The sequence below is a fragment of the Microcebus murinus genome, chromosome 16, assembly GCF_040939455.1.
Source record: "Microcebus murinus isolate Inina chromosome 16, M.murinus_Inina_mat1.0, whole genome shotgun sequence".
In the NCBI taxonomy this organism is placed as follows: Eukaryota; Metazoa; Chordata; class Mammalia; order Primates; family Cheirogaleidae; genus Microcebus; species Microcebus murinus.
In genome coordinates, this window is record NC_134119.1 from 17,879,729 (window position 1) to 17,905,717 (window position 25,989).

The following is a 25,989-nucleotide window of genomic DNA, read 5'->3' on the forward strand; positions in this document are numbered from 1 at the left end:
ACCCAGCCTAGATATGATTTAATATGCTTCCTGCTGTCGAAGTCTTTGCCTTGGTTCCTTGGCTTAGGGAGGCTGATATCCATCAGATAAGATTTAGTAGATTCCTCAGAATCCTTTTAATGCATGAAGAACGTCCTCATCCCAACACCCATAGGCCCAATGTTGGCAAATGGCCTTGATAAACTTGCTCTGCCTGCACAATAAGAAGCATTTTGTTGTCTTACAATTTCATACTGCAACACTGGCAGTAAGGATGTGCTCAAATCAGGGAATATTTTCAACTGTTCTCAGTTTTTAAAAGCCCACATGCTGCTTTAGGAGCCTATTTATAAATGACTAGCACCTCGAGCTGTTGCTATTATGGTGTAAATTACTGAGAAGGCTAGTACTCCTCTGCCTTGTAATTTGTATGAAATTGTTGCTCAGCAAGGCAGTTATCTGGAGTACCATTAGATTAGGATGACAAAGAAGAGCAGGCTGAAAAAGAGGTAACAAGGGAGATCTCTTATAATCTGGCAAATAATGCTGATTTGTCAGCCCAAAGGAATAATGCCAAGAAGATGGGTGTATAAATTAACTCAGCTCCCAAGCTATTCAGGGCTGTGGAACCAGCAGTGATCTGGGCCTCTTGTGTTCTAAATCTGAGGTAGCTTCCTTAACAGAGGAAATCTGAAATTGTATTTAAGGAAATTATTCTACATGGCATAAAGTGGACACGGCCACATACTTCTTGATCATTGCCTGAACAATTTGTTAGATTTCTCAGTCATACTCTTACTACTTTGTTGTAAAGACTGCTTTTTAAATTTGTTTTTAAGTTATATCAATAGCAGGACACAGAGCCACAGCTTTTACAATCTCTTTTGTCTTATTTACTTAGAAATAAGGACAGTTACCCTGTGTGACATTGAGCTCATACTGGGCCACGTTCCTCTGGTTCTCTCACACCTCTGAGGACATCGGGCCCACCCCCATCCCTATACTTTTGTCATATGCACCCCCCATGCCAGAACCCCCCATTCTAAGTCCCACTCATCCCCTAGAGCAGAGTCCAAGCCTCTCTCCCTCCACAAGCCGCCCACACCCCTGGGCTCATGTAATCTCCTCTCTCTTCTGACCTTGCCCGGCATCCCACTGCTGATATTTTACTGCCTTCTACCTTGTGGCTTCTCCCTACTGTCTGAAGGCCACATCCTCAACTAGAGGAAGGCAGGTGTTCTCGTCCATATCACAGGTTTATTAAATATTTGTCAAATGAATGGCCATCTGTTCCCTAGGTTTAGAGCAATAAGCCCTAAAGTAGAAGTTGTATACTCTGGAGTATTGGCTACACATATGTTTTGGGGAGCCCAGAAAGTGTTTTAAATATCAGTAAACTTCACATCAAAATCTGGACATCCAGCTTTTCCTGGAAAAATGGCACAAGCTGACCACATGGAACTTCCACTCCACAGGACAATAGCTGGCTGGAGTAGCTGAGGAGCTACGGCTGCCTTCAGACAGGGCAGGACCTCTTTGTTGGTCTCCATCCCCCCAGCTCTCTCCATCACTTGCGTAGCTCCTGGAAGTATCTGAGTTGGCCACTCCTGTCCTGAAAGTTCTAAATAGGCACTCTGGGCCTTAAACAGTTGGTGGGACTCAGAGGAAGAGAGTCATTTCTCCCCACTATTCTAACTTTTCTCCTTCCTATCTTCCTTCTTCCTTCCCTCCTTTCATTTTCATTCCCTTCCACGTTTCTCAACATGTAAACAAGGCTCATTAGAAGACGCTTACTAGACTTTGCCACATCCCTCACACTGAGCCTTACTACTGCTCCCAGAGAGCAGAGTAACCCAAGGATCATAAAACCAAAGGTAGATGTGGTCAGAAGAGAAGATGGATGAAGAAAGCAGAGTCATGCCACTGGCTTTAAATACGGGTGGACTGTCCTTAAGAACTCCTATGATAGCAGGTCCTTTGATAGGCATAGGCTCAAAATTTGGAGTCTTGAAACAGTTTTTGAAGTATACCTTCTCTATTTATGAGCTATGATGATTCCATGTGGTGAGCACTCTGGACTCTGAGCTACTCTTGTGTCACAGCTGGGCTCTCCAGCTGCATCCCCAATAATTAAATCCAGGTGGTAAGAAGAAATCTAGAGATCTATCAGAACTTAAGTTCCTGAGGAAATACTATAAAACCTATAAAGCAAACCTACAGATCTGCTGAACACAAGCCAAATGGTCAACCGTGGTGCCTTAGTCACTAGAGGGTGAAATGCATGATGGGAGATGGAAAGAAAAAACAGTTTTCTAGCTGGGGGAGGCACTGTTAAGATTCACCTTTCATCCAGGCTTGATATGCTAAATATCAATATATTTGAACATGGGCTGAATACTAAATGTGCTAAATACTCCCTTCTTAAAGTATTCAGAATATTAATCAGAAAAATAAATGGTAATTAATTTATCATCCAGTAGAATTGAACTAAAGAAACATATACCAACAATACTTTACTGTCTGTAGTGGCTGGATTGAAATCCACAGAGTCTCAAAACTGTTATTTGGCCATTTATGTCAACCTCCTTTGACCAAAGTAGGTAACAAGTGTCTGGGTAGACTTCCCTCTTCTGGAAAACTCCTACACATCCTTCAAAACCTAGCTCAAATGTCACCAGCCCTGACAACTCAATCCCCTTCAGTTCCTAGCCTCAACCAGGCAGTAGAGTGTCCCTCTTCTAGGTGTCCACAACACTCTGAATCTATTTCTACTTTAGGACTTAGGACATTTGACAGGACTTGAAGAGGTTGACCTGGCCCTTCGATAGGGCTCATAGCCCACTCCCTATGAACTCTCCAAGGCAGGGGTCATGGTTTATTCACCTTTTACCTCTTACCTTCTGCCTCTGCCCAGTACCACTTACGGAATCACACACAAAGCAAGTCTTAAATAAGTGCTGAATAAAAGAATGGAAGAGAGATTTAACTTCATTTCCCTCTTCTCTTTTGTAGTCAAAGGGGATTAAGGTCTGAAAGAAGAGAATAGAGAGGGTCAAAATAACCTGCCAACTGCCTGGTTAACCTGCTTCTATTAATCTCTTACTGGGTGCATTTCAAATATCTTGAATGATTTTGCAGTAATTTTCCTTATCATGAATTCTTCTGGGACTTTACTTGGATTCTTAAAATTCTTTTAGGGCAATGCAATTGGTCTTCATGGGCTTGGTCTTCTTTACTTTTATGGAAAAGGAGTTGCTGTGGTAAGTTAAATAATTTCATTATCTTTCCACATGTTTCCAGCAATTTATAGGGTAAAATTCATGGTCATTCATTAATTGAAAGAAATCGTCTCTATTATCTGGTTTGCCAAACTATTATGTCAGATAATAGAGAATAAAATAATCTAGTGAAACCTTTGCCAAAGAGACACAGAAGAACAAGCTTGTGACAAGAATAGCATTCCTAATTATATCTCAGAATTGTAGATTCTAAATAACCTTGGAAATCATCTATCCTCTGAGGATTTTATTGATAGAGAAATTTATCTTCTAATTTTAACCTCTGTCTTTTGAGTGGCCTTCCCCCCGATATCTAACAAAACCTATTGTCAATGTAGAAAAAGACATAATTATGATGAAAGTGAGATCATTATTTCCTGACAGAATCTAATAATGAAGTAAAAATATATAACATTTCTGATACTATTTTAATTAGCTTAAATCACTTAGGGCACTGTCTATACTCTTTTTAAAAAGCGCAAGGCAATTGTTACCATGGAGTTATACATATACCTTTGAGTAATAGAGTGTAATTATCTTGCAGAATTATTCTGAAGCACTTAAATACTTTCAAAAAGCTGCAGAGAAAGGGTGGCCCAATGCACAGTTCCAGTTAGGCTTCATGTACTACTGTAAGTGCTATGAATATGGCTGCTTTATTTAGAATGACATGCATATTATTAAGTCTACTCATTTTGTAACAAAAGTCAAAAGGTGGATGTGAGTGGTTTAGATAGAACAGTCAGGCAGCAATTTGAAGAGTTTGAAAAAGACCTAAAAAGGACACTGTGTGGGGGAGGGGAGAGGGAGGTGCAGAGTCAGGAAGCTCACCTTTGACAAGGTTAAGCTTTAGGTGCTTGTGATGTCCAATGCACATACCCAGAAGCAAGTATGAAACTCACAAGAAAGGTCAAACCTGGAGAGAAAGATTTAAGAGGCATCAACATACAGGTGTTCAGAGTAGTTGAGGTTACAAAGGGAAATGAGAGAGTGTAAGAGGAAGTAGCAGTGGGCCATGATCAGAAATCTGGTGATTCTCCATGTTGTATTCAAAGAATAGGCAGAGGAATACTGGTCACCAAGAAGAATGAAAAGCCATGGTCAGAGAAATAGGGAAAAAAAAAAAAAAAAAAAAAAGATCTTAAGGGAGCCAATACACTAGAACACTCAAGAAAGAGTAAATGAATGAACCCTTGGGAAATGCAGTGAGAAGCCTGGTTAAAAAAAAAAAGTGAGAAAGAACCAAGTACCTGTGAGACTTAGCAATATGGAGAATGTTGGGGAGGTCACTGGACTGGTTGAGCTGGAAGCCAGGTAACAACGGGTTAGGGCATGAATAGAAGGTGAGAAAGTAGATAAATAAAACTATTCTCACAAACAGTGTGCTCTTCAAAGATGGCATTGCAGTAGGAAAGGGACCAAGAACCAAGAGGGAGTCAATTTTAACATGGTGAAAGACATGAGCATAGTTATAATTGATGTAAAGAGATTGTGGGCCGGGCGTGGTGGCTCATGCCTGTAACCCTAGCACTCTGGGAGGCTGAGGCGGGTGGATCGTTTGAGCTCAGGAGTTCGAGACCAGCCTGAGCAAGAGTGAGACCCCATCTATACTATAAATACAAAGAAATTAATTGGCCAACTAAAATATATATATAAAAAATTAGCCAGGCATGGTGGCACATGCCTGTAGTCCCAGCTAATCGGGAGGCTGAGGCAGAAGGATCGCTTGAACTCAGGAGTTTGAGGTTGCTGTGAGCCAGGCCGATGCCAGAGTACTCTAGCCCAGGCAATAGAGTGAGACTCTGTCTCAAAAAAGAAAGAAAGAAAGAAAGAAAGAAAGAAAGAAAGAAAGAAAGAAAGAAAGAAAGAAAGAAAGAAAGAAAGAAAGAAAGAAAGAAAGAAAGAAAGAAAGAAAGAAAGAAAGAAAGAAAGAAAGAGAAAAGAAAAGAAAAGAGATTCTGGAAAAAATTGGTGGTATTAGGATGTGGTTGAGCCCAGGGAGATGGAGGCATTGTTAACCTTAATAGACAGGGAAGATTTCTTCCTCTCAAAGACTGAAGGGAGGGAGGAAAGGATGGTAAAGATGTAAGTATGGGGGGATGAGGAGAGAGGCTAGTGAGGAAAGACAACATGAAGTTTTCCTCCATGATCTAGTAGGTACAAAGTTGCCTTATGAGAGCAAAGGTAGAGTGGCTGGGGCAGGAGGTCTCAGAAAGCCAAAAAAGTTTATAGCTTTGGGATTGAGAGAGGGAGTGGCCAAGAATAACACCGGGAGATCTGAACATAGTCAGTGGAGCTGGAATTCAAATTCAATTGATCTGGCTCCAGAGCTTTTGCTCTTAATTGCTAGCTACATGGCACTGCCTCTAAAGGCCGTGCAATGTTAGAGCTGGAAGGGAAAGTAAGGACCATCTAGGGAAAGCCTTCTCCTTTTGCAAATGAAGCGCCTAGATGTGTCCAACTCACAAAAGAAGTAATGGGAGAGCCAGGACAAGAATCCCAGCCGTGGGAGTCTGCTGGTTCTCTGCCCTAGTGCCAAGTGCCTCTCCTTGCTCCAAGCATGAGTTGGATGAGAGCTGGGCTTCCTGGAGCTGGGATTTGCCAGAGCCATACTCCATAGTTGCATCTGGGAGAAGCTGTACCTGTATTCTGGTGCGGAAGGATGACAAAGATGGCAAGATGCACCATGGTGGAGCTTCTTGTCTTCAGAGATCACCACTTGATCTCCTTTTCATTAACTCTAGTTGTGCCATATTGAGGAGATATTTTCCTGAGACTGAACAGCCCTTCTTCCTCGGTTATTTCTGAATTGGTAAAGAACACAAATTTCTATATTCATTCTTGTAAGCAAACTGAACATTCTCCCTGCCCCCAAATAGAGCAGCTTGACTTTTGGTTGGCTTTCCCCATCCTTTTTAAAATAAGAGGCATCGCCATTATATCCATAGATTTTAATGTAAAAAATAAATAAATAAGGGGTGGCTCAAAACAATTTTAATTTTCAGCTGGCTCTGGAGTATGGAAGGATTATAAAATTGCCTTCAAATATTTTTACTTGGCATCTCAGAGCGGGCAGCCCCTCGCCATTTATTATCTGGCCGAGATGTATGCGACAGGAACAGGAGTGTTACGATCGTGCAGAACTGCCGTGGAGGTAAGGACTGGGCTGTTTTTAAAGTACTTTTCATTTATCACACAGAACAGATGACACTGTCCTTAAATTGTTGGTGCCTTTGATTTCATAGCTCTTACCTCTTTTCTTTCAGTTGACAATGTGAACACTGACATTTGTCAGAGAGGAAAAGCAGTGATGTAACTCAGGTTGGGAAAGAGAGAAAGAGAAATGATCCCTCCTCTCTCTTACATTTGGCTTTTTATCAAGTTCAGAGCTCACCTCTAAATTCAGTTAAGAAGCTCTGTTGCAGCCTTCAATCAAATCACCAGGGCAATTTGGCACTTCTAGTGGGGTTGGGAGTTGCTGCTTGGGAAATGAAAGGCTTGATTTAGCCTAGAAAATGTGGCCCACTTCTTCCCAGAAAGCAGAGTCCTTAGGTTTTTGATGATTTGGATGACAATTGAGAAAGTGGATTCTTTCAGCCTGAGCCAGTGATATACTTTTCAAAAGAATGCTTTTAGGACCTTAATGCCCTTCATTGATTTATTAAACACATCCGCTGCACCAGTATAAATACCTCCATGTTGCAATCTGGTCCCTCTGAAACTCATTTCAAAAGCTGCCAGCTAATAATCTATCTTTAGAGTTGCTCCTTTGCCAACTTCCTAATGAATTATGTATGGCTAACCTCTTTTGGTTACATAAGGGCTATTCAGCTAAGTTGACACTTGTCCTCCTAGAGCTCTGCACAACTCCCTCGTGGTTATGTCACCTACACCCTCAGGCACTGTCTTCCCTTCATTCTCTCCTTTCCACATCAGTGGTGGCCTTACAACTTACCCCATCAAGCAGCAGTGCCCAGGAAGGCCCTTTAAAAAACAACCACCACCACCAAACAAACAAACAAAAACAACCAGAAGTTGATATATTCTTGGTCTGCCAAATAGTCTCCAAGTTAGGAAAGTTTATTATACGAATTTAAGATAAGCCTGAGGAAGTTTTGCTAAAGACTATATGTATATGTAAATTTTGTGCCTATAAAAGGTATTAACCCTTTCATTTTCACTGTAGTTAGCAAGGTAAAAAAAAAAGGAAAAAAGGAAAAAAGGTATTAACCCTTCACCTTAACTAATTTGTAAAAAACAGTCTTTAGACCTAAAATCCTTGCCAGGAGTAATTTCAATTATCATTTGCTTGGGATGAAGTATATTGGCTAACTAGTCTGCTTGATTTCTCTTCCATATACAGCTATATAAAGGTGTCTGTGAACTAGGCCACTGGGCTGAGAAATTCCTGACAGCTTACTTTGCCTATAAGGATGGTGATATAGATTCTTCTCTTATTCAGTATGCACTGCTTGCAGAAATGGGGTATGAAGTAGCTCAAAGCAATTCAGCATTCATTTTGGAATCTAGTAAGATAAGTTAAAATTGCAATTCCCCAATCATACATATGCATATAAGACTTTACTACAGAGACATTTTAAGCCTTCCTAATGGAATGTCTCCTTTTTTTTTTTTTTTAGAAAAGGCTAAAATTCTTGAAAAAGAGAAGATGTATCCAATGGCACTTCTCCTATGGAATCGAGCTGCCATTCAAGGTATAGAACCTAGATTAAAAATAAGCACATACCTGGTCCCTGTCTGCTATTATTCATCTGATTTGCTTCAGTTGTGTTCTTGGGTACGTAGGCAGAAAGGTGCAGAATATCAAGTAGGTGGCATTTCGAACTATACTGATGTGTCAGTCTACAGTTAGAGGTCATTTCTAGGAACTTATTTTCTTCATTATTATCAAGGTCCCTATAGTTCAACAAACCACAAAAATTTTTTCATAGCTCTGTCTCCATGGCATCAGAACAGTTCTTTGAAACATGACCATTTTACTCAAGGAACTGGTTTTCTTCAGTCACTTGTTTGCTGAGTTATTGACTGAACTAATAAGAGATGTGACTTATGTCTCAATGAGTTTATAGGCAAAATTATGTGTCTCGGACTCATTTGATTTCTTTTTTAAGATATTACATTAGTGACTACCACAAACTTCAGATCTTTACTATAACCATTAGCATGTAAGAATCACAACAAAACAAAAACCAGAGATAAATGGCAGGGTCCTCTCCCCTTTCCTGAAGTTCCTATGTCCTGCTTGTCAGGATCACATGGACAAAGGACATCAGATATCAGTGGTGGGAAAAGCATCGGCAAGTGGCATTTTCATTGCTATGTCTCTTCCTACTTTTTCCACTAAAATGACATTATTAAAAGCAAAGAGATACTGCAAAGCTGTCACAATTGGCATTTGGATGTGTGAGGAACTCTCTTGCAAGAGCAATTTTGCTTCTAATAAGGTTTCTTAAAATCATCTTATGCTAAAGCCAAATCATCCCTTTTCACAGGAAGTGAACAGGATAGTAAATGATTCTCAGCTGACACTAAAACGAGGCAGAGGAAAAAGTCACAGTGGTGCCTGCTCGGATCCAGCTGAGCTGGTAACACAGCAGCAAGCCATCAATGCTGCTTTAGTGAGAAATTCCCTTTAAAAGTCTGTGTTTTCTAAAATGCAACAAAGCAATGAAGACCATATTTAGAGCAGGAAACAACACCAGCAATCTCTCAGCCACAGCAAATCAGCTTAATTGTAACAAATACAAGTTTATTCCAAGCCAGGCAATGGTGTGGAAGTTGCACCAAGGAGAGGAAACACTGAAAACAAGGATACATTAATATTAAACTGAATTCCCCAAGTTAAAAAAAAAAAAAAGTCAGGTGGCTAAAAATAATTATGTGTCACAAGAGAGGTCAGGCGTAAGTGTCCCTGAAGATAAGGCTGCTGAGTGGCTCACTTGGGGTGAGGAAATCTAATAATGAAATTTTCCAATTAGTCACTGGCCATGCTTCTTTTAGCAGTCACTGCATGTGAGGAACCATGCAGTGCTGGGCCATCAGGACTCAGTCACCACCCTGTGACTGTGAAATTGATGTGGAAATCCCCCCACTGTCAGGCGATCCCCACAGGAGGCCGTCAGGATTGCCACATGTCCCAGTCAATCCCCTCATTAGAGTGGAGCTGCATCCTCCCTGGAACCAGCTCGTTCACTGCCTTCCACTCCCAGAGACCTCAGGGACCCTGCTTACAGCTTGTAAAGCTTGAAAGTGCAAGAATTGTCCTATCCCTCTGGGTTATGGCCCAGAAGGAACCTCAGGGGTCAAAGGAGGGCAGCTTTGGGCAAAACTAGAGATGAAGTAAATTTTTCTTCGGGGTTCTCTTCTGGGCACCATTCTCATAAGGCTTTTCTCCCAGTTACCTGTCCATTTTGAGGCATCTGGGAAACAAACCTTGATAACTAATGTCTTTTGTCAGCTTGAGAATTTTAGAATGTTAGTTCTACTCAGCTAACGATGGCTGATGGTATTATATCTCTTAGAGGTGTCTATATTTTAATAGAACATTCTAGAAGACTAAAAGAACTTCAGTACTCAAAGGAATAAATGCCAAAGGATCTTAGGCACTGCTCTAGGCCAAATGGGGAGGAAATTTTAGAAGGAGTTCTGTATCACTTAATGATATACCTCAGATCATACCACATGGGGTATTTCCAAGTAAGCCAAGACTATGCTAAAAGGGCTGGCCTCAGCTGCAATGGATGTCCTAGATGAGTGTTCCCTCATCTTTTCAATCAACATTCTCCTAATGAATGGAAACAAGAACCCCAAGGAGATCCTTGCAGGTCAACCCTATCTGGCCTTTAAAATACTCATATCTTAAAAAGTCACATGACTTTTTTCTACTTGACATATCCATTTTTGTTAGAAAGCAATAATTGAAATTACTTAATAGCTGGGGAAAGCATTTTCTAAAATTTTTTCTATTATATCTATCCATTCATTTCCTAAACATTTATCAAGCACCATTCTAGGTTCTGGGACTGTATCAGTAATTAAGAGCTTCAAAATAGTGAGGTATCACAAGAACGGAAGAATAGGCTTCACATGTACTCGCCATCAAATTGGCACTAACTGATCAACACTATGGTGCTCACGCAGTAGTAATAAATTCCAGGGATTGGGGGGGGAGGTAAACTCACAACTAATGGATGCGGTGAGCATTGTAGAGGGGAAGGGCATGCCTCTAATACTCGCTTGGGTGAGGGAAAGTCATAAAATGTAACCAAAATGTTTGTACCCTCATAATATCTTGAAATAAAAATAAATAAATAAATAAATAAATAAAACCACTTCAAAGTATTAATACTTGTCCCTGCCCTTATGAGGAAGAGAGGAAATAAACTAGTGAGGAAATAAACTTGTAAGCAAATAAGATAACAGTGATATATGTTGTAAGGAAATAAAACATGGAGATGAGACAGTTAACTGCTGGGTTAGGGGTTGCGGGGGTACTTTAGACAAGGGACTCAGAGAAAGGCCTCTCGGAGGGAAGGGGCATTTGTGCTCAGACCCAAATGATGAAAAACCAGCCATGTGAAGAGTTGGAGGGATTCTGAACCCTCCAGGCAAAGGGACGTGAGGATCCTAATTCATGGACCTTGTGCAGGGATCCTGAGGCAGGAATGAGCTTGGTATGTGGAAGGAATAATAAGTTGAAGTGAGAAAGTGACATGTGATAGGGCTAGTCAGGGAGGCAGAAGGCAGGTTAGGCATGACTTGTAGGTCTGGCAAGGAGTCTGGATGTTACTCCAAATGCAAAGTGAAGCCATGGGGGAGTTTGAGACAGGGGAATACCGTGGTTTGATTTCACGTTTTAAAAAGACCACCCTGGCTGTTATGCAGAGAATGGATTGAAAAGTGAGGATAAAAGAACAGTTTGAAGGCTATTGCAGTATTCTTGGCTTGAATAGGTAGTCGAGGAGATGTCAAGAGATAGATATGTTTAAAAGGTATTATAAAATCAACAGGATTTGCTGATGAACTTGATAATGGAGGTGAGGGGGAAAAAAGACCTAGGAATACTTCCCCTAGCTTTAAGGCCTGGACAATGGTGGCTCTAGTACTGAAACAGGGAAGAAACTGATTATTTTGTTTGGAGGAAAAGATGTAAGGTGTTAGGAAACCTCTATTGGATGTTTTAAGTTTGAAATCCAAGTAGAGAAATAAAGAAGGCAATCATGAGGATCTGGGCCTCAGGGAGAGACAGGACTGAAGATATAAATTCAGATGTAGTTAACACAAAGATAACCGTGGAACTAGACGAGGTCACCTGGAGAAAGAGTTGAGATCGAGCAGAGTGGTGGAGAGAGGTGGGGAGGACAGGAGAGAAAAGAAGAGAAAGAAGAAAGAGAGAAAAGTAGTTAGAAATAAGCCCTTAACATTCCAACATTTAGAAAGTGGGTAGATGAGAGGTCAGGCAAGAGTTTGAAAACAAGAGCCTATGAGGTAGGAGGGAAATCAAGAGAATGCAGTGCCATCAATGCCAAGAGAGGAAAGTGCTTGGGCAAGTGGGTCCCATGACTCCAGTGCTGCTCAGAGGCCGAGGAAGATGAGGGCAGAGATATGGCCAATGGATCTGGAGGTCACCCACCACCTTCAAAGTAGCAGTTCCGAGGAGGAGGGGCAGAATCCAGGTTGGAGTAGGTCGAAGAGTCTGTGGGAGGTGAAGCTTTGGAGACAGTGTACAATTTTGAAAAGGTTGAGTGTAAAGAAGAACAGAGAAATGGGGCATGAGCTAGAAGGAGACACCACAGGATAAAGAGAGGGTTTATTTTTGTTCATAGACAATACCAGAGCGTGTTTGGCCAATGGGATTGATCTGGGAAACAGGGCAAAACTGGTGATGCAGGAGAGTAGAGCTTTAAGAGTGAAGTCTGAGGACAGGAGGGATGGGTTCCCGTTTTCCAAGAGTTGACCTACTTTCAAAAAATTGAATTTAAAGGGGAAAATTTGTAATTTTTTGTTCTTTAAGAACACTTGGACAATACCCGGGGTGTTAGCCTATAATGAAGACAGCTAGCATTGAGTGTTATATTTTGTATTTCATAAAGTATACCTAATGATGATTCGAGTGTCTTTTTTCTTTTTGATATTTAGATATTCAAGTATATATATATATATATATATATATATTTTTTTTTTTTTTTTTTTAAAGGACTGAAACAAGATCATTAGAGTGACTTCCTGGGAGGTACACATGAATCGTTTGAGTTATGATTCTTCTTTTTCTAATGTTTCTATCAGGCAATGCATTTGCTAGAGTAAAAATTGGAGATTACCACTACTATGGCTACGGGACTAAGAAAGACTATCAAACAGCAGCCACACATTACGGCATCGCAGCCGACAAATACCACAGTGCACAAGCCATGTTCAATCTGGCCTACATGTATGAACACGGCTTGGGTATTGCCAAGGTAATCGCATTGATATTAATTCAAACTTAATAATGACAGCTGTGTGGGAAGAGAAAATTTATAAATGTTTTGAATTTCATTGATGTTATCGATGTAGAGGAAGAAAGGAAAATACTTAGCATTTACTGAGGCTCTCCCCTGTGCCAACACACATTACTTACCCTGTGAGATAGATATTATTTTCTCCATTTATGCCAAGGACATAACTGATTAGTAGAAGAGATCTAGTCTAGGCCAGTTTGATTCATAAGTTCCTGCTTTTTCCAGCACATACTTTCTCTTGGGGGCCCTACCTCCCCTCCCCTCTACGTTTAGGACCTTTTCCATTGAAATTTCCACTGGCTCTCAAGCTCTCAGCAGAGAAAGAAGGAGAACGTGGAGTGAGACAACAGCTGGATACGAAAGTGGCATTAATACAGAAATGTCTTATGGAGCACCCTGTGTACATGACACAGTGCTGGGCACTTTAGTAACGCCCAAGATTTTGTATCTTCAACCTCCCGAGACTGCACTTGATTTGAGGAATGAGGCATATTCACTTGAAAAGAGAGCTAGCACCACAAGGTAGTATCGAGTAAATCTCTTAGACAGTGGTGTAATTAAGACAGAAGATGGCATCGGGGTCTGACAGAGTGATACAGTGCATTCAATATCAATAATGATAGGCCGGGCATGGTGGCTCACGCCTGTAATCCTAGCACTCTGGGAGGCCGAGGAGGGCAGATTGCTCGAGGTCAGGAGTTCGAAACCAGCCTGAGCGAGACCCCGTCTCTACTAAAAATAGAAACAAATTAATTGACCAACTAAAAATATATATACAAAAAATTAGCCAGGCATGGTGGCGCATGCCTGTAGTCCCAGCTACTCAGGAGGCTGAGGCAGGAGGATCGCTTGAGCCCAGGAGATTGAGGTTGCTGTGAGCTAGGCTGATGCCACGGCACTCACTCTAGCCTGGGTAACAAAGTGAGACTCTGTCTCAAAAAATAAATAAATAAATAAATAATGATAGTAACAGACAGGCTGGGTGTGTTATGTGTACTCTGTCACTGAAATCACACAACTGCTCAATGAGATAGTCCCTATAATTGTCCTCAATATAGGCATCAGGGAGCTACAGTGCAGAGATGTTAAGTCATTTGGCCAAGCTTGCAAAGCTCATCAGTAGTGGAGCCAGAATTTGAATCCAGGCCTGTCTGCCCCCCTGTTTTGGGGTGCAAGAGTATGCCCTACAAGAAGTCATTCTTAGTGCTCAAGCATGTGTTTCTCCTCAGTATTTATATGCTTATATTCCTGGCTGCATTTCTAAAGCCAAGTAATGTGGAAATTATTGGCTTTTATGCTCTCTTCTTTCTTCCAGTTGTGCTAGTAACTGAGAATTATTGGTAGGGAATTTCCTATTTGAGAACTGCTAATGGTGCACACTGCAGCTAAGGTCTCCTTATTCAACGTGCAGATCCCTGCTATCCTGTCCTCTCCTGCAGCTTGCCTTTTGGCTGATCATTTTTCATTAGCCCAGGCAGCCTACGCAGTGGAAAGAATGGCAAATCCAAATCTAGTCCGTTTTCCCCATTGTTACCAAGTGCAAGCTTCCCATGTTTGTAAAATCTGGGGGAGAATGGAGCTGGATTGAATAGCTAAATTAGATAATTCTTGGGATGTTATTTGGCCACCCCCAGCTCCCCACCCATCATTCATGTCAGTAAAACAGAACTAATGATACCTGCCTTGCTCCAGGCTTTGAGGATAAAATGAATTCGCCTTTGTGAAAGGGCTTTGTAGTCAAACAGTGTGTGGAATGACTTATTTAGATCAGAAGGGAATTTGAGCCACTGCTAAGTAAGGCTTCAATAAGATTAAAGCTTTTATTCATCAATCCCCGTGCAAAACATAACAACATGAGGAGAGCATTGTCTACGGAAAGGATAAAAGTGACCCCACTCCATGTGTTAAATTCAAGTTAGCTCTCCCACTCCTGATTCTAGAAGGACTTGTTCCCTCTGACAGTGTATCCTTAGCACAATGAGGCCATTTTGCCTTGAGTCCCTGAGGGCGAGAAGGAGCATCCTCTCAGGACACGCAGGCTGTCAGTGCCCAGCTGGCCCTGGATTTCCTCTTTAGAGTCACCCCTGCAGGCACTTTCTTTATAAAGTCAAATAATAATTGTCCAGACATATGTTTCGTACGTTCAGAAAAACACTCTGAAGTTTCTCTTTGCCCACTTTTCTGTTCTTTTCTGCTAGGGTTTCTGTTATATCATGGAGAGTTCATTTGATCAGTCTCTCTCAGTCATAAGCGTATTTTTTCCTACAGAAATTCTCTACGTTTAAAAAGAAACAGGGGCTGCTCTTAACCTCAGACCTGGATATGAGAATTTTAGATTTAGATAATGAGGGATCATTGCTCTTTGTTTTTATTGGTTTCTTTTGTTTAGCAATTAGGAAAATAATAACCTAGGACTCAGGGGCAAAGTTTACTAATCTTGCCATCTCATAATCAAATTAACAAGGAGATAATCACTTTTCTAATTCTTAAAATGAATATCCTGATAATTAAAAGCTCAAAGCTTGTTCCAATAAAAGCAGAGCAGTTAGGAGAGTAGGCCTCACCAGTGCTTAAAATATCAAGCAATTAAGCATTTCTTCAGCAAGTCACTTCACAATCCTCTTTATTAGTTAATTTTCATGGAAACTGTTGAGAAGGATGAGTTATAATACCATTATCAGGGTTTCTCTGGGAATCAAAGAAGGTAGGGTGGAAATCATGTTTCATAAACTCTGCATTTAAGATTTCTGAGGAAGAAAGTGAGTTATAAATCAATTCTTGGTAAATCAATGTAAAAATATGGGTGATTGTTGTTATCATCTGTTTTTAAGAAAGGCAGTTGGGGCTAGGATGATGTAGGTGAGTTATCCTAATAGCTTCTCTGGGAAGTGTGTTAGCCAATGAGCTACTTGAATTAAACTGTGGGGCCAGGACTGACTGCAGTATTGTCCTGGGACACCAAATAAAACCTGGGGAAGAATTGGGAGAGGACCTAAACTAGTTTAGAAATATAAGCACTCAGCCCACAAGTTGTTATGAAACTCTTTTTCAATTTACACTTGATTTGTAAATACTTCAGAAATTTAACCATGAACAAAGCCTGTTGCCCATCCCCTCCTGGCTATTCCTTCTGTCCATACCTGGTTCAGGTCTGAATTTCTGCTCACCTCAGCATGTTGTAAAGGCATCTTCCATTCTAGTGTTCTTCCTTCAAATCTGTGGCAGAGGTGGCTCCATCCACCAAAGATTTGTCATCTTCAGTCCACAGTGAGGAGATTATGGGGGTGTGCCCACCTAGTCAGAAACTACATTTCCCAGCTCCCTTTGCATCCAAGTGATAGTTCTTGGCTTGGCGGGAAAAGTAAAGTGCTTCATCTCTGGGCTGAGGCAGCTAAGAAGTAGATGGAGCTTCTCCCTAGTCTCTTTCCCTTCCAATGACTGAATGCAGCAGAGGCTGGCGGAGACTGTAAAAATCACAGGATGAAAGGAGCTTTGGTCCAGCAATTACCACACGAAGAAAATTCATCACAAACCAGTAACACCCACATTGGAATGTTGAATGAGGAGAAATAAACTTTATTATGGTAAGCCATTAAAATTTGGGGGTTACAGATGTTAGCATTATCTTAATACATAATCTATTTAACAAGGCACTACCAGTTTATTCTTGATAAAATATAACTCTGTTGTTGTTACCCCCTCCATCCTACTCTCCCCTCTAAGAAAACCACCAAAAACACAAACAAGCAAACAAGTATCAAGAATCTTATTTACTTTTTATTGCCTGATGAATTCCAGACTTCTACTTTGCATTGAAAACCCTACTTGACCTAAGCTACCTTGATAATAATGGTTTTATATACCACTTTCCCCTCACATACAGTGTAGGTTACATATTCCTTCCCCTCAAAGACCTTGAACTGAACCTTCCTGACCTTTTGCTGAAATGATCTTCCCCAACATTTTTGCCCATTAAAGACCAGTCCATTTCTCAAAGAACAGCTTCAATGCCATCTCCTCTTTGAATCTTTTAAGGAACATCCAGATGTAAAAGATATCTATTTCTCAACTACCGTGGTACTGTACTCTGCTTTTCATTCATTCACTTATTCATTTGAATATTTATCAATTGCCTGTTCTGTGTCAGGAAGCACTGTACTTGGCTCTGAGGATACAAAAACAAGACAGCCTTCAAAGAGTTCACAGTCCACCACGAAAGAGACATGTGCATAGCTGTAATTAAAGCCCAAAATGGTGTGCACATACATGCAAACACACCCTTAAAAAGAATCAAAGATAAAGTACTATAAACATGTTAAAGAAGGAATAATTAGTTCAGGTGGGGGAATCAGGGCTTTCAGATTCTGTTCAAAATTTTTGTAGAGTGGAGTATGAGAAACGTAATGATAATCTTTTCAAATGGAAGAAAAAGAAAGCTATCCTAAAGTAAGGTAAACAGTGGAGGGAAATTATCCTTTGGAGAAGAGTTTCAAATGTATATATTTAGACCTATGAGATAACACATATTTTTGGATCCTGCAGAGAAAACAAAACCACATCCACCAAATAAATTATAAATAGACCTGTCAAAAGTAAAAGTAATTATGGTGCAATGATGTTTCTTTTCTAATTTGTCTGGTCTGACCACCTATAGAGTGTTACAGCTGAAGCTTTAAACACCAGAATAGAATTGTTTTCTAGAAAGGATAAGTTAAAGTTATATATTTAATATTTAAAATGGCCCTCTTAGAAATATGGCATGACAGAACACACACTACTTAGAAATGGTCATAACCTTTCAGGAAATAAACATCTATCACCTAGAGAAATAATCAGAAATATATAAAACAATATTTTGTGTGTGTATAGCTTTACTTGTTACTGAAAAAACAAAAAGCAACTCTACAACCAGCCAAAATGCTCCAAAATAGAAGACATGTTATCTATATTATTGTGTAGTGGTATAGTATTAAACCATGTATTTTATGGCCTGGTAGTTACATGAGCATACTAAAAACAGACAATTTGGATTTGAATCCCATTTCTGTCACTTATAAGTTCATATAAATTTGGGTAAGTGACAGTCTATGTCTCAGTATTTTCCTTTTCAAAATGGAGTTAATAACATTACCTGTCCTATAGAATTGTCCTGATGATTAAATGACAGAGGTGACTGGTACATAGTAAGTATTTAATAAGTATTAGCCATTATTATAATATACTACACAACCATTACAAAACATTGTAGACTAGAGGAATACATTAGGACATGACATATTGTTTGAAATATATTGTTAGGTTAAGAAAGTAGAAGACAAAATATTATTCAGAGTAAAAAATTCCTAAATTAAAAGTACCTATATATGAATATATATATATAAATACTGGAAAATGTGTATAAAATATTATCAGTAACTATCCCCATTCAGTGAGATTGTGGGTGGCTTTTTAAAAATTTATTCAGTTCTGTATTTCCAAAGTTTCCTCTAATTAATATATGGTATAGTTATAATAAGAAAACAAGGACAAATTATTCAAAAACTACCTTCCCATTCACATGCTCCGTCTCAGGATAAGAAATTTTTGATGACACCCAAAGATTTGGAGCTGGAAAACTCCTGTGTAGGGAAATGGAACAATTTTCACAAACCAGCTACTTTATTGCAGGAGAGTTTTATACCTTTGAATTAAAAGAAGCTATTTTGAACATCTGAATACTAGGTAGTATTCACGTGACATTTAGTTAGAAACATATTATTTAACAGGAGTCTGCAGATAGGTTTATATAACCTCCTAAGTCACTAAATTTAAAACAAAATAAACTCAAATGTACCGCAGAGAAGTTAAATCTCAGTGGATGAGGTATGCAATGGACTTCTCATTTAATGAATCCTGGCCTTCATCAAAACACTATTGGGATGAATTTTTTGTTCGCATGATTTGGATTTTTTACTAAATAGTGTCAAAGAATGAGGAGTCTTTTTTCATCCAGTAGTTGCTTTTATATGAATTGCCCTAATAGCCAGACACATTCAGTGATTTCTTTCTCTGGGAATTTTAAAGAAAGACTTTCATGTCCCATTCTCCGGACCCACTGCAAACTGTGAGGTATCCTGGGCCAGGGGTGAACTCATCCCACTTCTTGCTACTTTTTTATTATAAACTAAGTGACTGAATTGTAATGCTTGTACTTCAAGAGATAAACTAATAACTATTGCCTGCCTCAAATAAGAACGGATGCCTGAGATATTGACGAAGTCTGCCTTTCCCTGCATCTCGGGTTCAAGTCAATATGCCTTTCACGTGTTTGGCTGACACAGCCGTTATAATCCGCAGGGTGCTTTCCAATGAACACCCACCGAATTTGTTGGAATTAGAGACAAAAATAGAGTTTTTACAACATCTATTTTCTCTGTTGCCAGGAAGACTCGTTCCATACAATCTCCTGAATTTTAAGTATTTTAAGCAACAGCATTACTCTTTCTCCAACAAATTAATTTATCAGGCCACAAAGCTTTAAAATTTAAGGAATGATAAGCAGGAGACAGCTGAGAGGAGACACCACCCAAAAAACAGGTTTAGCAAAGGCCTCAAACAAAGACCTTTCATAACTATCAAAGCCTGGGTGATGGAGCAGGAAAGACAAAGAGATATTTGGATAACCACAGTTTGTAAAAAATCTCTTCTTCCCTTTCTTTTGAAAATGGTCCATGGGCACCCAAGCAAAATACAGTACTGGAATCAAACCAGAACACTTTAACCTTTAAAAGCAATGCCACTTAACCTTTTCTTACTGTTTGGGCACACAAAGAAAAAAAGCAAACAAATAAAACAAGACATAAGTAGGTGAAATACAAAGAAACAAATTTTTATCTGCCATGGCATAATTTAACAATAAAAAAATTTCCTGAAAATACAGAATGTCATTTGAGGAACTGAATTCCAACATGAGAGCCAACATAGCTTATTCATTCCTCCTATAAGCAATATCAAAGGCCTACTATGCAGTAGGCACTTTATTAAGCACTGGGAATTCAAGGGTTTTTTGTTTTCAAGGACCTATAGACAGAAAATTGCATAAACAAATTCTATAGCTTCAGATATGATACGTACTATGATGATAATTAGAAATTTTAAATGATTATTACTTACTGTTTTTTAATTTATGTTAGGGAACTGTTTTATTAGTGTCTAGTATTCTCTGCCCCTTTTGTTGAAATCACAACTAGGAACTGGTCCAGGGGTATCCAAGAAAGCTTTTTAGAGATTGTGTTAGTTTTCTATGGCTGCCATAACAAATTACCACAAATTGAGGGGTTTACATCAACACAGATTTATCTCTCACAGTTTCTATAGGTCAAAAGCCCAGGTGGCTTGACCACATCCTCTGTGTAGGGTCTCACAAAGCTAAAATCAAGGCTGTGTTCCTTCCTGGAGGCTCTGGGGAAGAGTCCACTTCCAAACTCCTTCAGGTCGTTGGCTGAATTCCGTTTCTTGAGGTTGTAGAACCCAGATCCCCATTTCCTTGCTGGTTGTTGGAATTCCTTCTCATTCTTTCCTTGTGATCCTCTCCAACAACGGCAATTTGAGTCCCTCTCGTGCTTAGAATCTCTCCAACTTCTCCTGCCACATCTCTCTCTTCTGCCCTCAGCCCTGAGATAACTCTGTTCATATGATTATACGGGGTCCATCTGGATAATACAGGGTAATCCCCCCATATTAAGGTCTGTAACCTTAATTTCATTTTCAAAGTCCCTTTTGCCATATAACCATATTCAAGGTCCTAGAGATAAGAGGGCATGAATACCTTTTGGGGTGGGGGGGACTTTGCCTACAAAATATAAACTATGATATTTCAAACAATGGTTTCTCTTTACTTACCCCTAAAGAATCTGCACCTAATGAGTATGGGCTATTCTATTTCCAGGACATTCACTTGGCCAGGAGGTTATATGACATGGCTGCTCAAACAAGTCCAGATGCTCACATACCTGTGTTCTTTGCCCTCATGAAACTGGAAACTGTGCATATGCTCCGAGATATTCTGCTTTTTAATGTAAGTTTGTCTCAAATAGGTCTGGAATCTATTTGATCTGAAAACTCCAATGAGTTAACTCTTAGGGACCAAGTGACAAGACCCTCCAGAGGAGTCTTTTGGGGATTGGTTTTCCTTTGAGAAGCAGAATTCAAAGTCTTACACTTACCATGCAGAGCAATTCTGCTTGTTATATTGAATGTGTGTTGTATTTTGTAATACAACCAGTGAATTCATTTGGCAGATATTCTTTTCAGCACGTACTATGTTCAACGCCTTAAGCAAAGTGACATGTGCTATATATACTTGTTCACAACATAGTTCTTGCCATCAAGATCTGAGACTGGTAGGCAGATGGCAGGTGGCAAGCAGTATCACAGAGCGGTAGTTTGAAAAAGTGGAAGTTAAATTTTTTAAATCTTTGAGGTTATTCTAAAGGTGCTAGTTAAGCCTCCTGTGAGAGCTGTAAGCAAGCAAAGATCGTGTCTTCCGAGACAGAAAGGGAATGAATGGGGGAGGATCGGTGGTGGTGCGTTTGGGAGATCATGGTTCTGAGTGGAGTGAGAGGCTTGGACTTTTTTTTGAGAGGATGTCTCTTGCCAACAGTTTACAATGAGATGGAAATGGATGAAACTGGACAACATCCTTGGACCATACTGGGATTTATTTATGATTGGCCTAATTGTTGCCGTGCTGATTTTCCTGCTTAGAAATCGCCGCTAGTAGATCTGGATCATAGGAAAACCTGCTCGTGGGAACCAGTTCATTTCAAGGTATCCTCAGGAAATAAAGAATTCCCTCATCCAAATCAAGAGTCTGCTGCAGATTTCCTACTCAGACCTGTGTTGGAAAAATGGACAAAACTTGGGGCCTGTCCTAGAGAAACAACTGTCAGACTTCCTGCTTAGTTGAGGGGACCATCTGGGGGACACTGGGGACTGGTCGCCTAAGACTTCGTTGCAAACTTGTCATTTTGGTGATCTAGCCCTGCATTAGGAATAAAGACCACCCAGTTTGTGTTGTAATAACAACCTCCCCCTTTCAAGAGGGCAAGCTGGGTTTCTTGGCTCCCACAGCCATACTGAGGTGAAAAGGGGGAGTCTGGGGAATGCAGGAATACAGACCCCTCAGAACAGGATAAAGACAAAAATTTACAAATAGACCTCGTACAAACAGATCTTGTAGGAATGACCCTGTGAGTGACTCTAGCCCTAATAAGCAACAGCCCCCCGTGGTATGCTGAGCCTGGAAGTGGGGAGTGGGGGCTAACCCGAACTCCTCACCAAGGGGCCTTCTAGCAAAGCTCCCTTAGCAGTTGTGTAGTGAACAAAGAAATCTGAGGCCGATGCAGCATCATGCCCCTCTCCTCCAATCCTCATCAGAACCCTGTTCTTCCTGGGTGATACAGTGTGGATATTTGTCTCCTCCAAATCACATGTTGAAATTTGATCTCCTGTTGGAGGTGGGGCCTGGTGGGAGGAGATTTGGTCATGGGGCAGATCCCTGATGAATAGCTTGGTGCCATCTGTGCAGTAATAAGTGAGTTCTCTATTAGTCCCTGTGAGAACTCAGTGTTAAAAAGAGCCTGGCACTTGCCTCCTCTCCCTCTCCCTCTCCCTTCCTTCTTCTCACCATGTGACATGCCGGCTTCCCTTCACCTTCCACCATGAGTGGAAGCTTCCTGAAGCATGTTGGCACCATGCTTCTTGTATATCCTGCAGAACCGTGAGCCAAATAAACCTCTTTCTTTATGAATTACCCAGCCTCAGGTGTTCCTTTATAGCAATGCAAAACTTAAAAGACACTGGAAATCCCCCTTAGGGCACCTCATAAAAAGGAGATGATACCAGCCTCCCAGGACACAAGCTGAAAGGTCTAGATTTTCTGGCTTCCAACAGGTAAATCAGGGGCCCAGCACTGGTGGCAGGGTGGGCAAGGAGAGTGCAAAGCTATGACTTATGTCAAGGGCCAGGCTTGCATCCCAGCTCCACAACTCTCTAGCTGTTTGACCTCTCAAGCCTCAGTTTCTTCATCTGCAAAATGGGAAGAATAATACCTTAGAGAGCTGATACGAAGATTAAATAGGATAATGTATGTAAAGGGAGTAGTAGCACAGGGCCTGGCACCCAGAACAAACTCCATAAGTTGTACCTTTTAATATCCTTTAAAAACACATGTCAAATCAGTTGGAATGGGATAACAGCTGAGTTGACATCAATCTGTGTCTTCAATGCTTTGCAGATAGTTCTCCAGCTAAAATGCTGGTGCATAGGTAGAAAAAGATCCTGCTTCCCTACGTAAAAATTCAACTTAGGGAAAAGAAGAGTTAATTAATATCAATCATAATCAGAAAGTGGAATGAAAGGGTGGGTATGCACGGAGTTTGGAATCAAACCACTTGGATTTGAAGTCCAGCTCTGTCCCTCAGTAGCTCTGTGACTTTGGGCATAATTTTTCCAAACCTCATTTTTTCCTCCATAAAATGGGAGTATTTCCTACCTTGCTGGAGAATTGTAAGTCTTAAATACAACTAATGTCAAAAGTGCTTTATAAACACAGCACATACACATACTAACCACACCCATTTATTTGGCCATGAACTAACTAATACAGGCCTGTCTAATGTCCAAGTGTTTAGACTTTTCTGGACATGGTCCCTGCTTTATTAGGGAGTTCCAGTTCCAAAGGGCCCAGCATATTTTATACAAACATACAGGAAGGGGCAGGCATCCAAGTCTCAGATGAGGCCTAATGAACAGGACAGCCATGCAATTATATCTCACAGGTGTCTAGAAATTGAGCATAGTAATGAGAATATTGGCAAAGAGGGGAGTGTGGAAGGCAGCGTCAGTGAGTCCTGGCTCAAAGTCTGGATGAAAGATGAGCTCCTTCGAGGTAAAGCTTGTGAAAATCACTGCAGGCAGGGTTGCAGGGGAGACTGGTTTTGTGACTTGCTGTGTAGAGTAGAGCACTGCCTAAAATAGAGGTGGGAGGGCAGCCCAAGTTCATAAATTTCCCATTTAAGCTGATTGTTCCATGTAAATGTGAGAAATGGAGCAAGCTTTGTAAACAGGAATGATTTAGGGGGTTCAAATCATTATAATCTCCATTTCTGGGCCTCTTCCCAGAGCCGTCACTGGGGCAGTTCCCACCACCACGGTGCATGGTTGGGTACCTGCCAGCACCTGTGCAGCTTTGAGGTGACAGATCTAGGGACAAAGAGCCTGTGAGCCACAGATACTCCCCTGTCATGGCAAATCCCACCCACTCCATGGTCCCACAGAGAGCCCTTGTTCATTTTCCTGCTTCTGATGCTTTTAAATAAAAACTGATAGGCTGTGGACTACAAGGCAGCTGTTTGTGTTGTTTTTTTTTAAATCTAATTCTCTTTTGTAACTCGCTTTCCTCCCTGACTCTTCATTCAATTGGAGTAGCTATTCGAGTCGATACATTTTTTAAAAGTCAAGTCAGATAATTTTTTTTCTAGAGCAGAGGTCCAGAGTCATTTTCTGAGGAGCATGCTTTTGGAATTCTCTGCTTTTCCCCAAAGTCTTGAATGGTAGAGATGCTGCTTCTTCCTGCACTCCCCTCTCTGGGAACCCCACAGAGCCATTGAGAAGACAATGTGGTGAGGCCCAGAGGAGGAGAAAGGAACATCACTGAGCACCTGCTATGAGGCAGGCTCTGTTTACACCTTGTTTTCTCAACCCATCTTCATGATGAGACCAGGAGGTAGATATAACTACCTCTATTTTGCACAGGAGGAAAATGAGACAAGGAAAGGCTAGAAAAGATCACATAACTAATAAATAATGGGGCTAGAATTTGAGTCCAGCTCTGATGTCAAAATATGTTTTTGCCTCTATGTTACTGTTCCAGTTATTGCTTGCTTCTTAGCAAACTACTCCAAAAGTGAGTGGCTTGAAATAATAGTCATTTCATTTTATCTCATGTTTTTGGGGCAGTTGATTCTTCTATTCCATGTGGCATTCACAGAGGCCACTTGGTGGATGGGTTGTTCTAGAGAGTCCAAGACAGCTTTACTCACATCCTTGGCTCCTTGATGGCTGGAAGGCTGGTCTCAGCTGTGACTGTTGACCAGAATGCTCACATGTCACATGTGACCTCTTAGCATGGCAGGAAGAGTAGTTGGACTTTTTACACAGAAGCTTAGGACTCCACAGAGAGTGTTCACAGAGACCCAGGCAGAAGCCACAGGTTTCCTAAGACCAAGCCTCAGAAGTTCTAGAACATCACTTCTACCATACTTTACTGGTCAAGCATTAGACTTCGTCTCTCAATGGGAGGAGTAACAAAGAATTCACAGCCATATTTAACCTACTACAAATAAACTGCTTAAAAATCTACAAAGTGTAGGCCGGGCGCTGTGGCTCACGCCTGTAACCCTAGCTCTTGGGAGGCCGAGGCGGGCGGATTGCTCAAGGTCAGGAGTTCAAAACCAGCCTGAGCAAGAGCGAGACCCCGTCTCTACTATAAATAGAAATAAATTAATTGGCCAACTGATATATATATAAAAAAATTAGCCGGGCATGGTGGCGCATGCCTGTAGTCCCAGCTACTCGGGAGGCTGAGGCAGGAGGATCGCTTGAGCCCAGGAGTTTGAGGTTGCTGTGAGCTAGGCTGACGCCACGGCACTCACTCTAGCCTGGACAACAAAGTGAGACTCTGTCTCAAAAAAAAAAAAAAAAAAAAAAAAAATCTACAAAGTGTTACATAAATTCCAGTACAAAAACTGGCAGAAGAAAAATGCAGCCCAGGCACTGAGCTGCTGATCTTGGAAGATGAGGATTTGAACAGACTAGTCAGATCCATGTCTGGCTCTCCTTGTATTCCCACCTCACCTCTCAGACTGAAAAAATCCAGGTGTGTGATGGTAACCAGAGAAAGGAAAAGATGTCCTCCTGTCTTCCTCAGTCAGACACACACATACCCCCACACCCACCCCTCCACACACACTACTGAATGATGCTCAATTCTTTCTCTGCTTTGGCTCCAGTGGCATGAGCCCAGAGATGCAGGGTCCCGGGAAGTTCAGGACTCTCCTCTAGAGCACCCCAGGTCCAGGCTCCACTCCTGTGTCTCAGGACACATACTGACATTCAGTGGGTGGGAGACATACCCCACATCCCTTCCCCTCCTCATTCATCTTCCCTTC

The 25,989-nt window shown here is 40.9% G+C and overlaps 1 protein-coding gene across 3 annotated transcripts in view; it reads left to right on the top strand.

The window, feature by feature from the left end:
* SEL1L2 (SEL1L2 adaptor subunit of SYVN1 ubiquitin ligase) overlaps positions 1 to 21,778 on the top strand; it is a 104,328-nt gene extending 82,550 nt beyond the window's left edge. Inside the window, exons 13-20 of one of the 3 annotated variants that reach the window (XM_020281881.2) lie at positions 3,177 to 3,239; positions 3,802 to 3,889; positions 6,263 to 6,411; positions 7,621 to 7,786; positions 7,898 to 7,972; positions 12,564 to 12,736; positions 20,706 to 20,834; positions 21,420 to 21,778. In XM_020281881.2, the coding sequence (XP_020137470.2) occupies positions 3,177 to 3,239; positions 3,802 to 3,889; positions 6,263 to 6,411; positions 7,621 to 7,786; positions 7,898 to 7,972; positions 12,564 to 12,736; positions 20,706 to 20,834; positions 21,420 to 21,536 (960 nt within the window). In that variant the 3' untranslated portion in view covers positions 21,537 to 21,778. The remainder of the gene's footprint in view (positions 1 to 3,176; positions 3,240 to 3,801; positions 3,890 to 6,262; positions 6,412 to 7,620; positions 7,787 to 7,897; positions 7,973 to 12,563; positions 12,737 to 20,705; positions 20,835 to 21,419) is intronic. The other 2 variants (XM_076010918.1, XM_020281882.2) reach the window with 2 other exon arrangements.
* Positions 21,779 to 25,989: the final 4,211 nt, after the last annotated feature.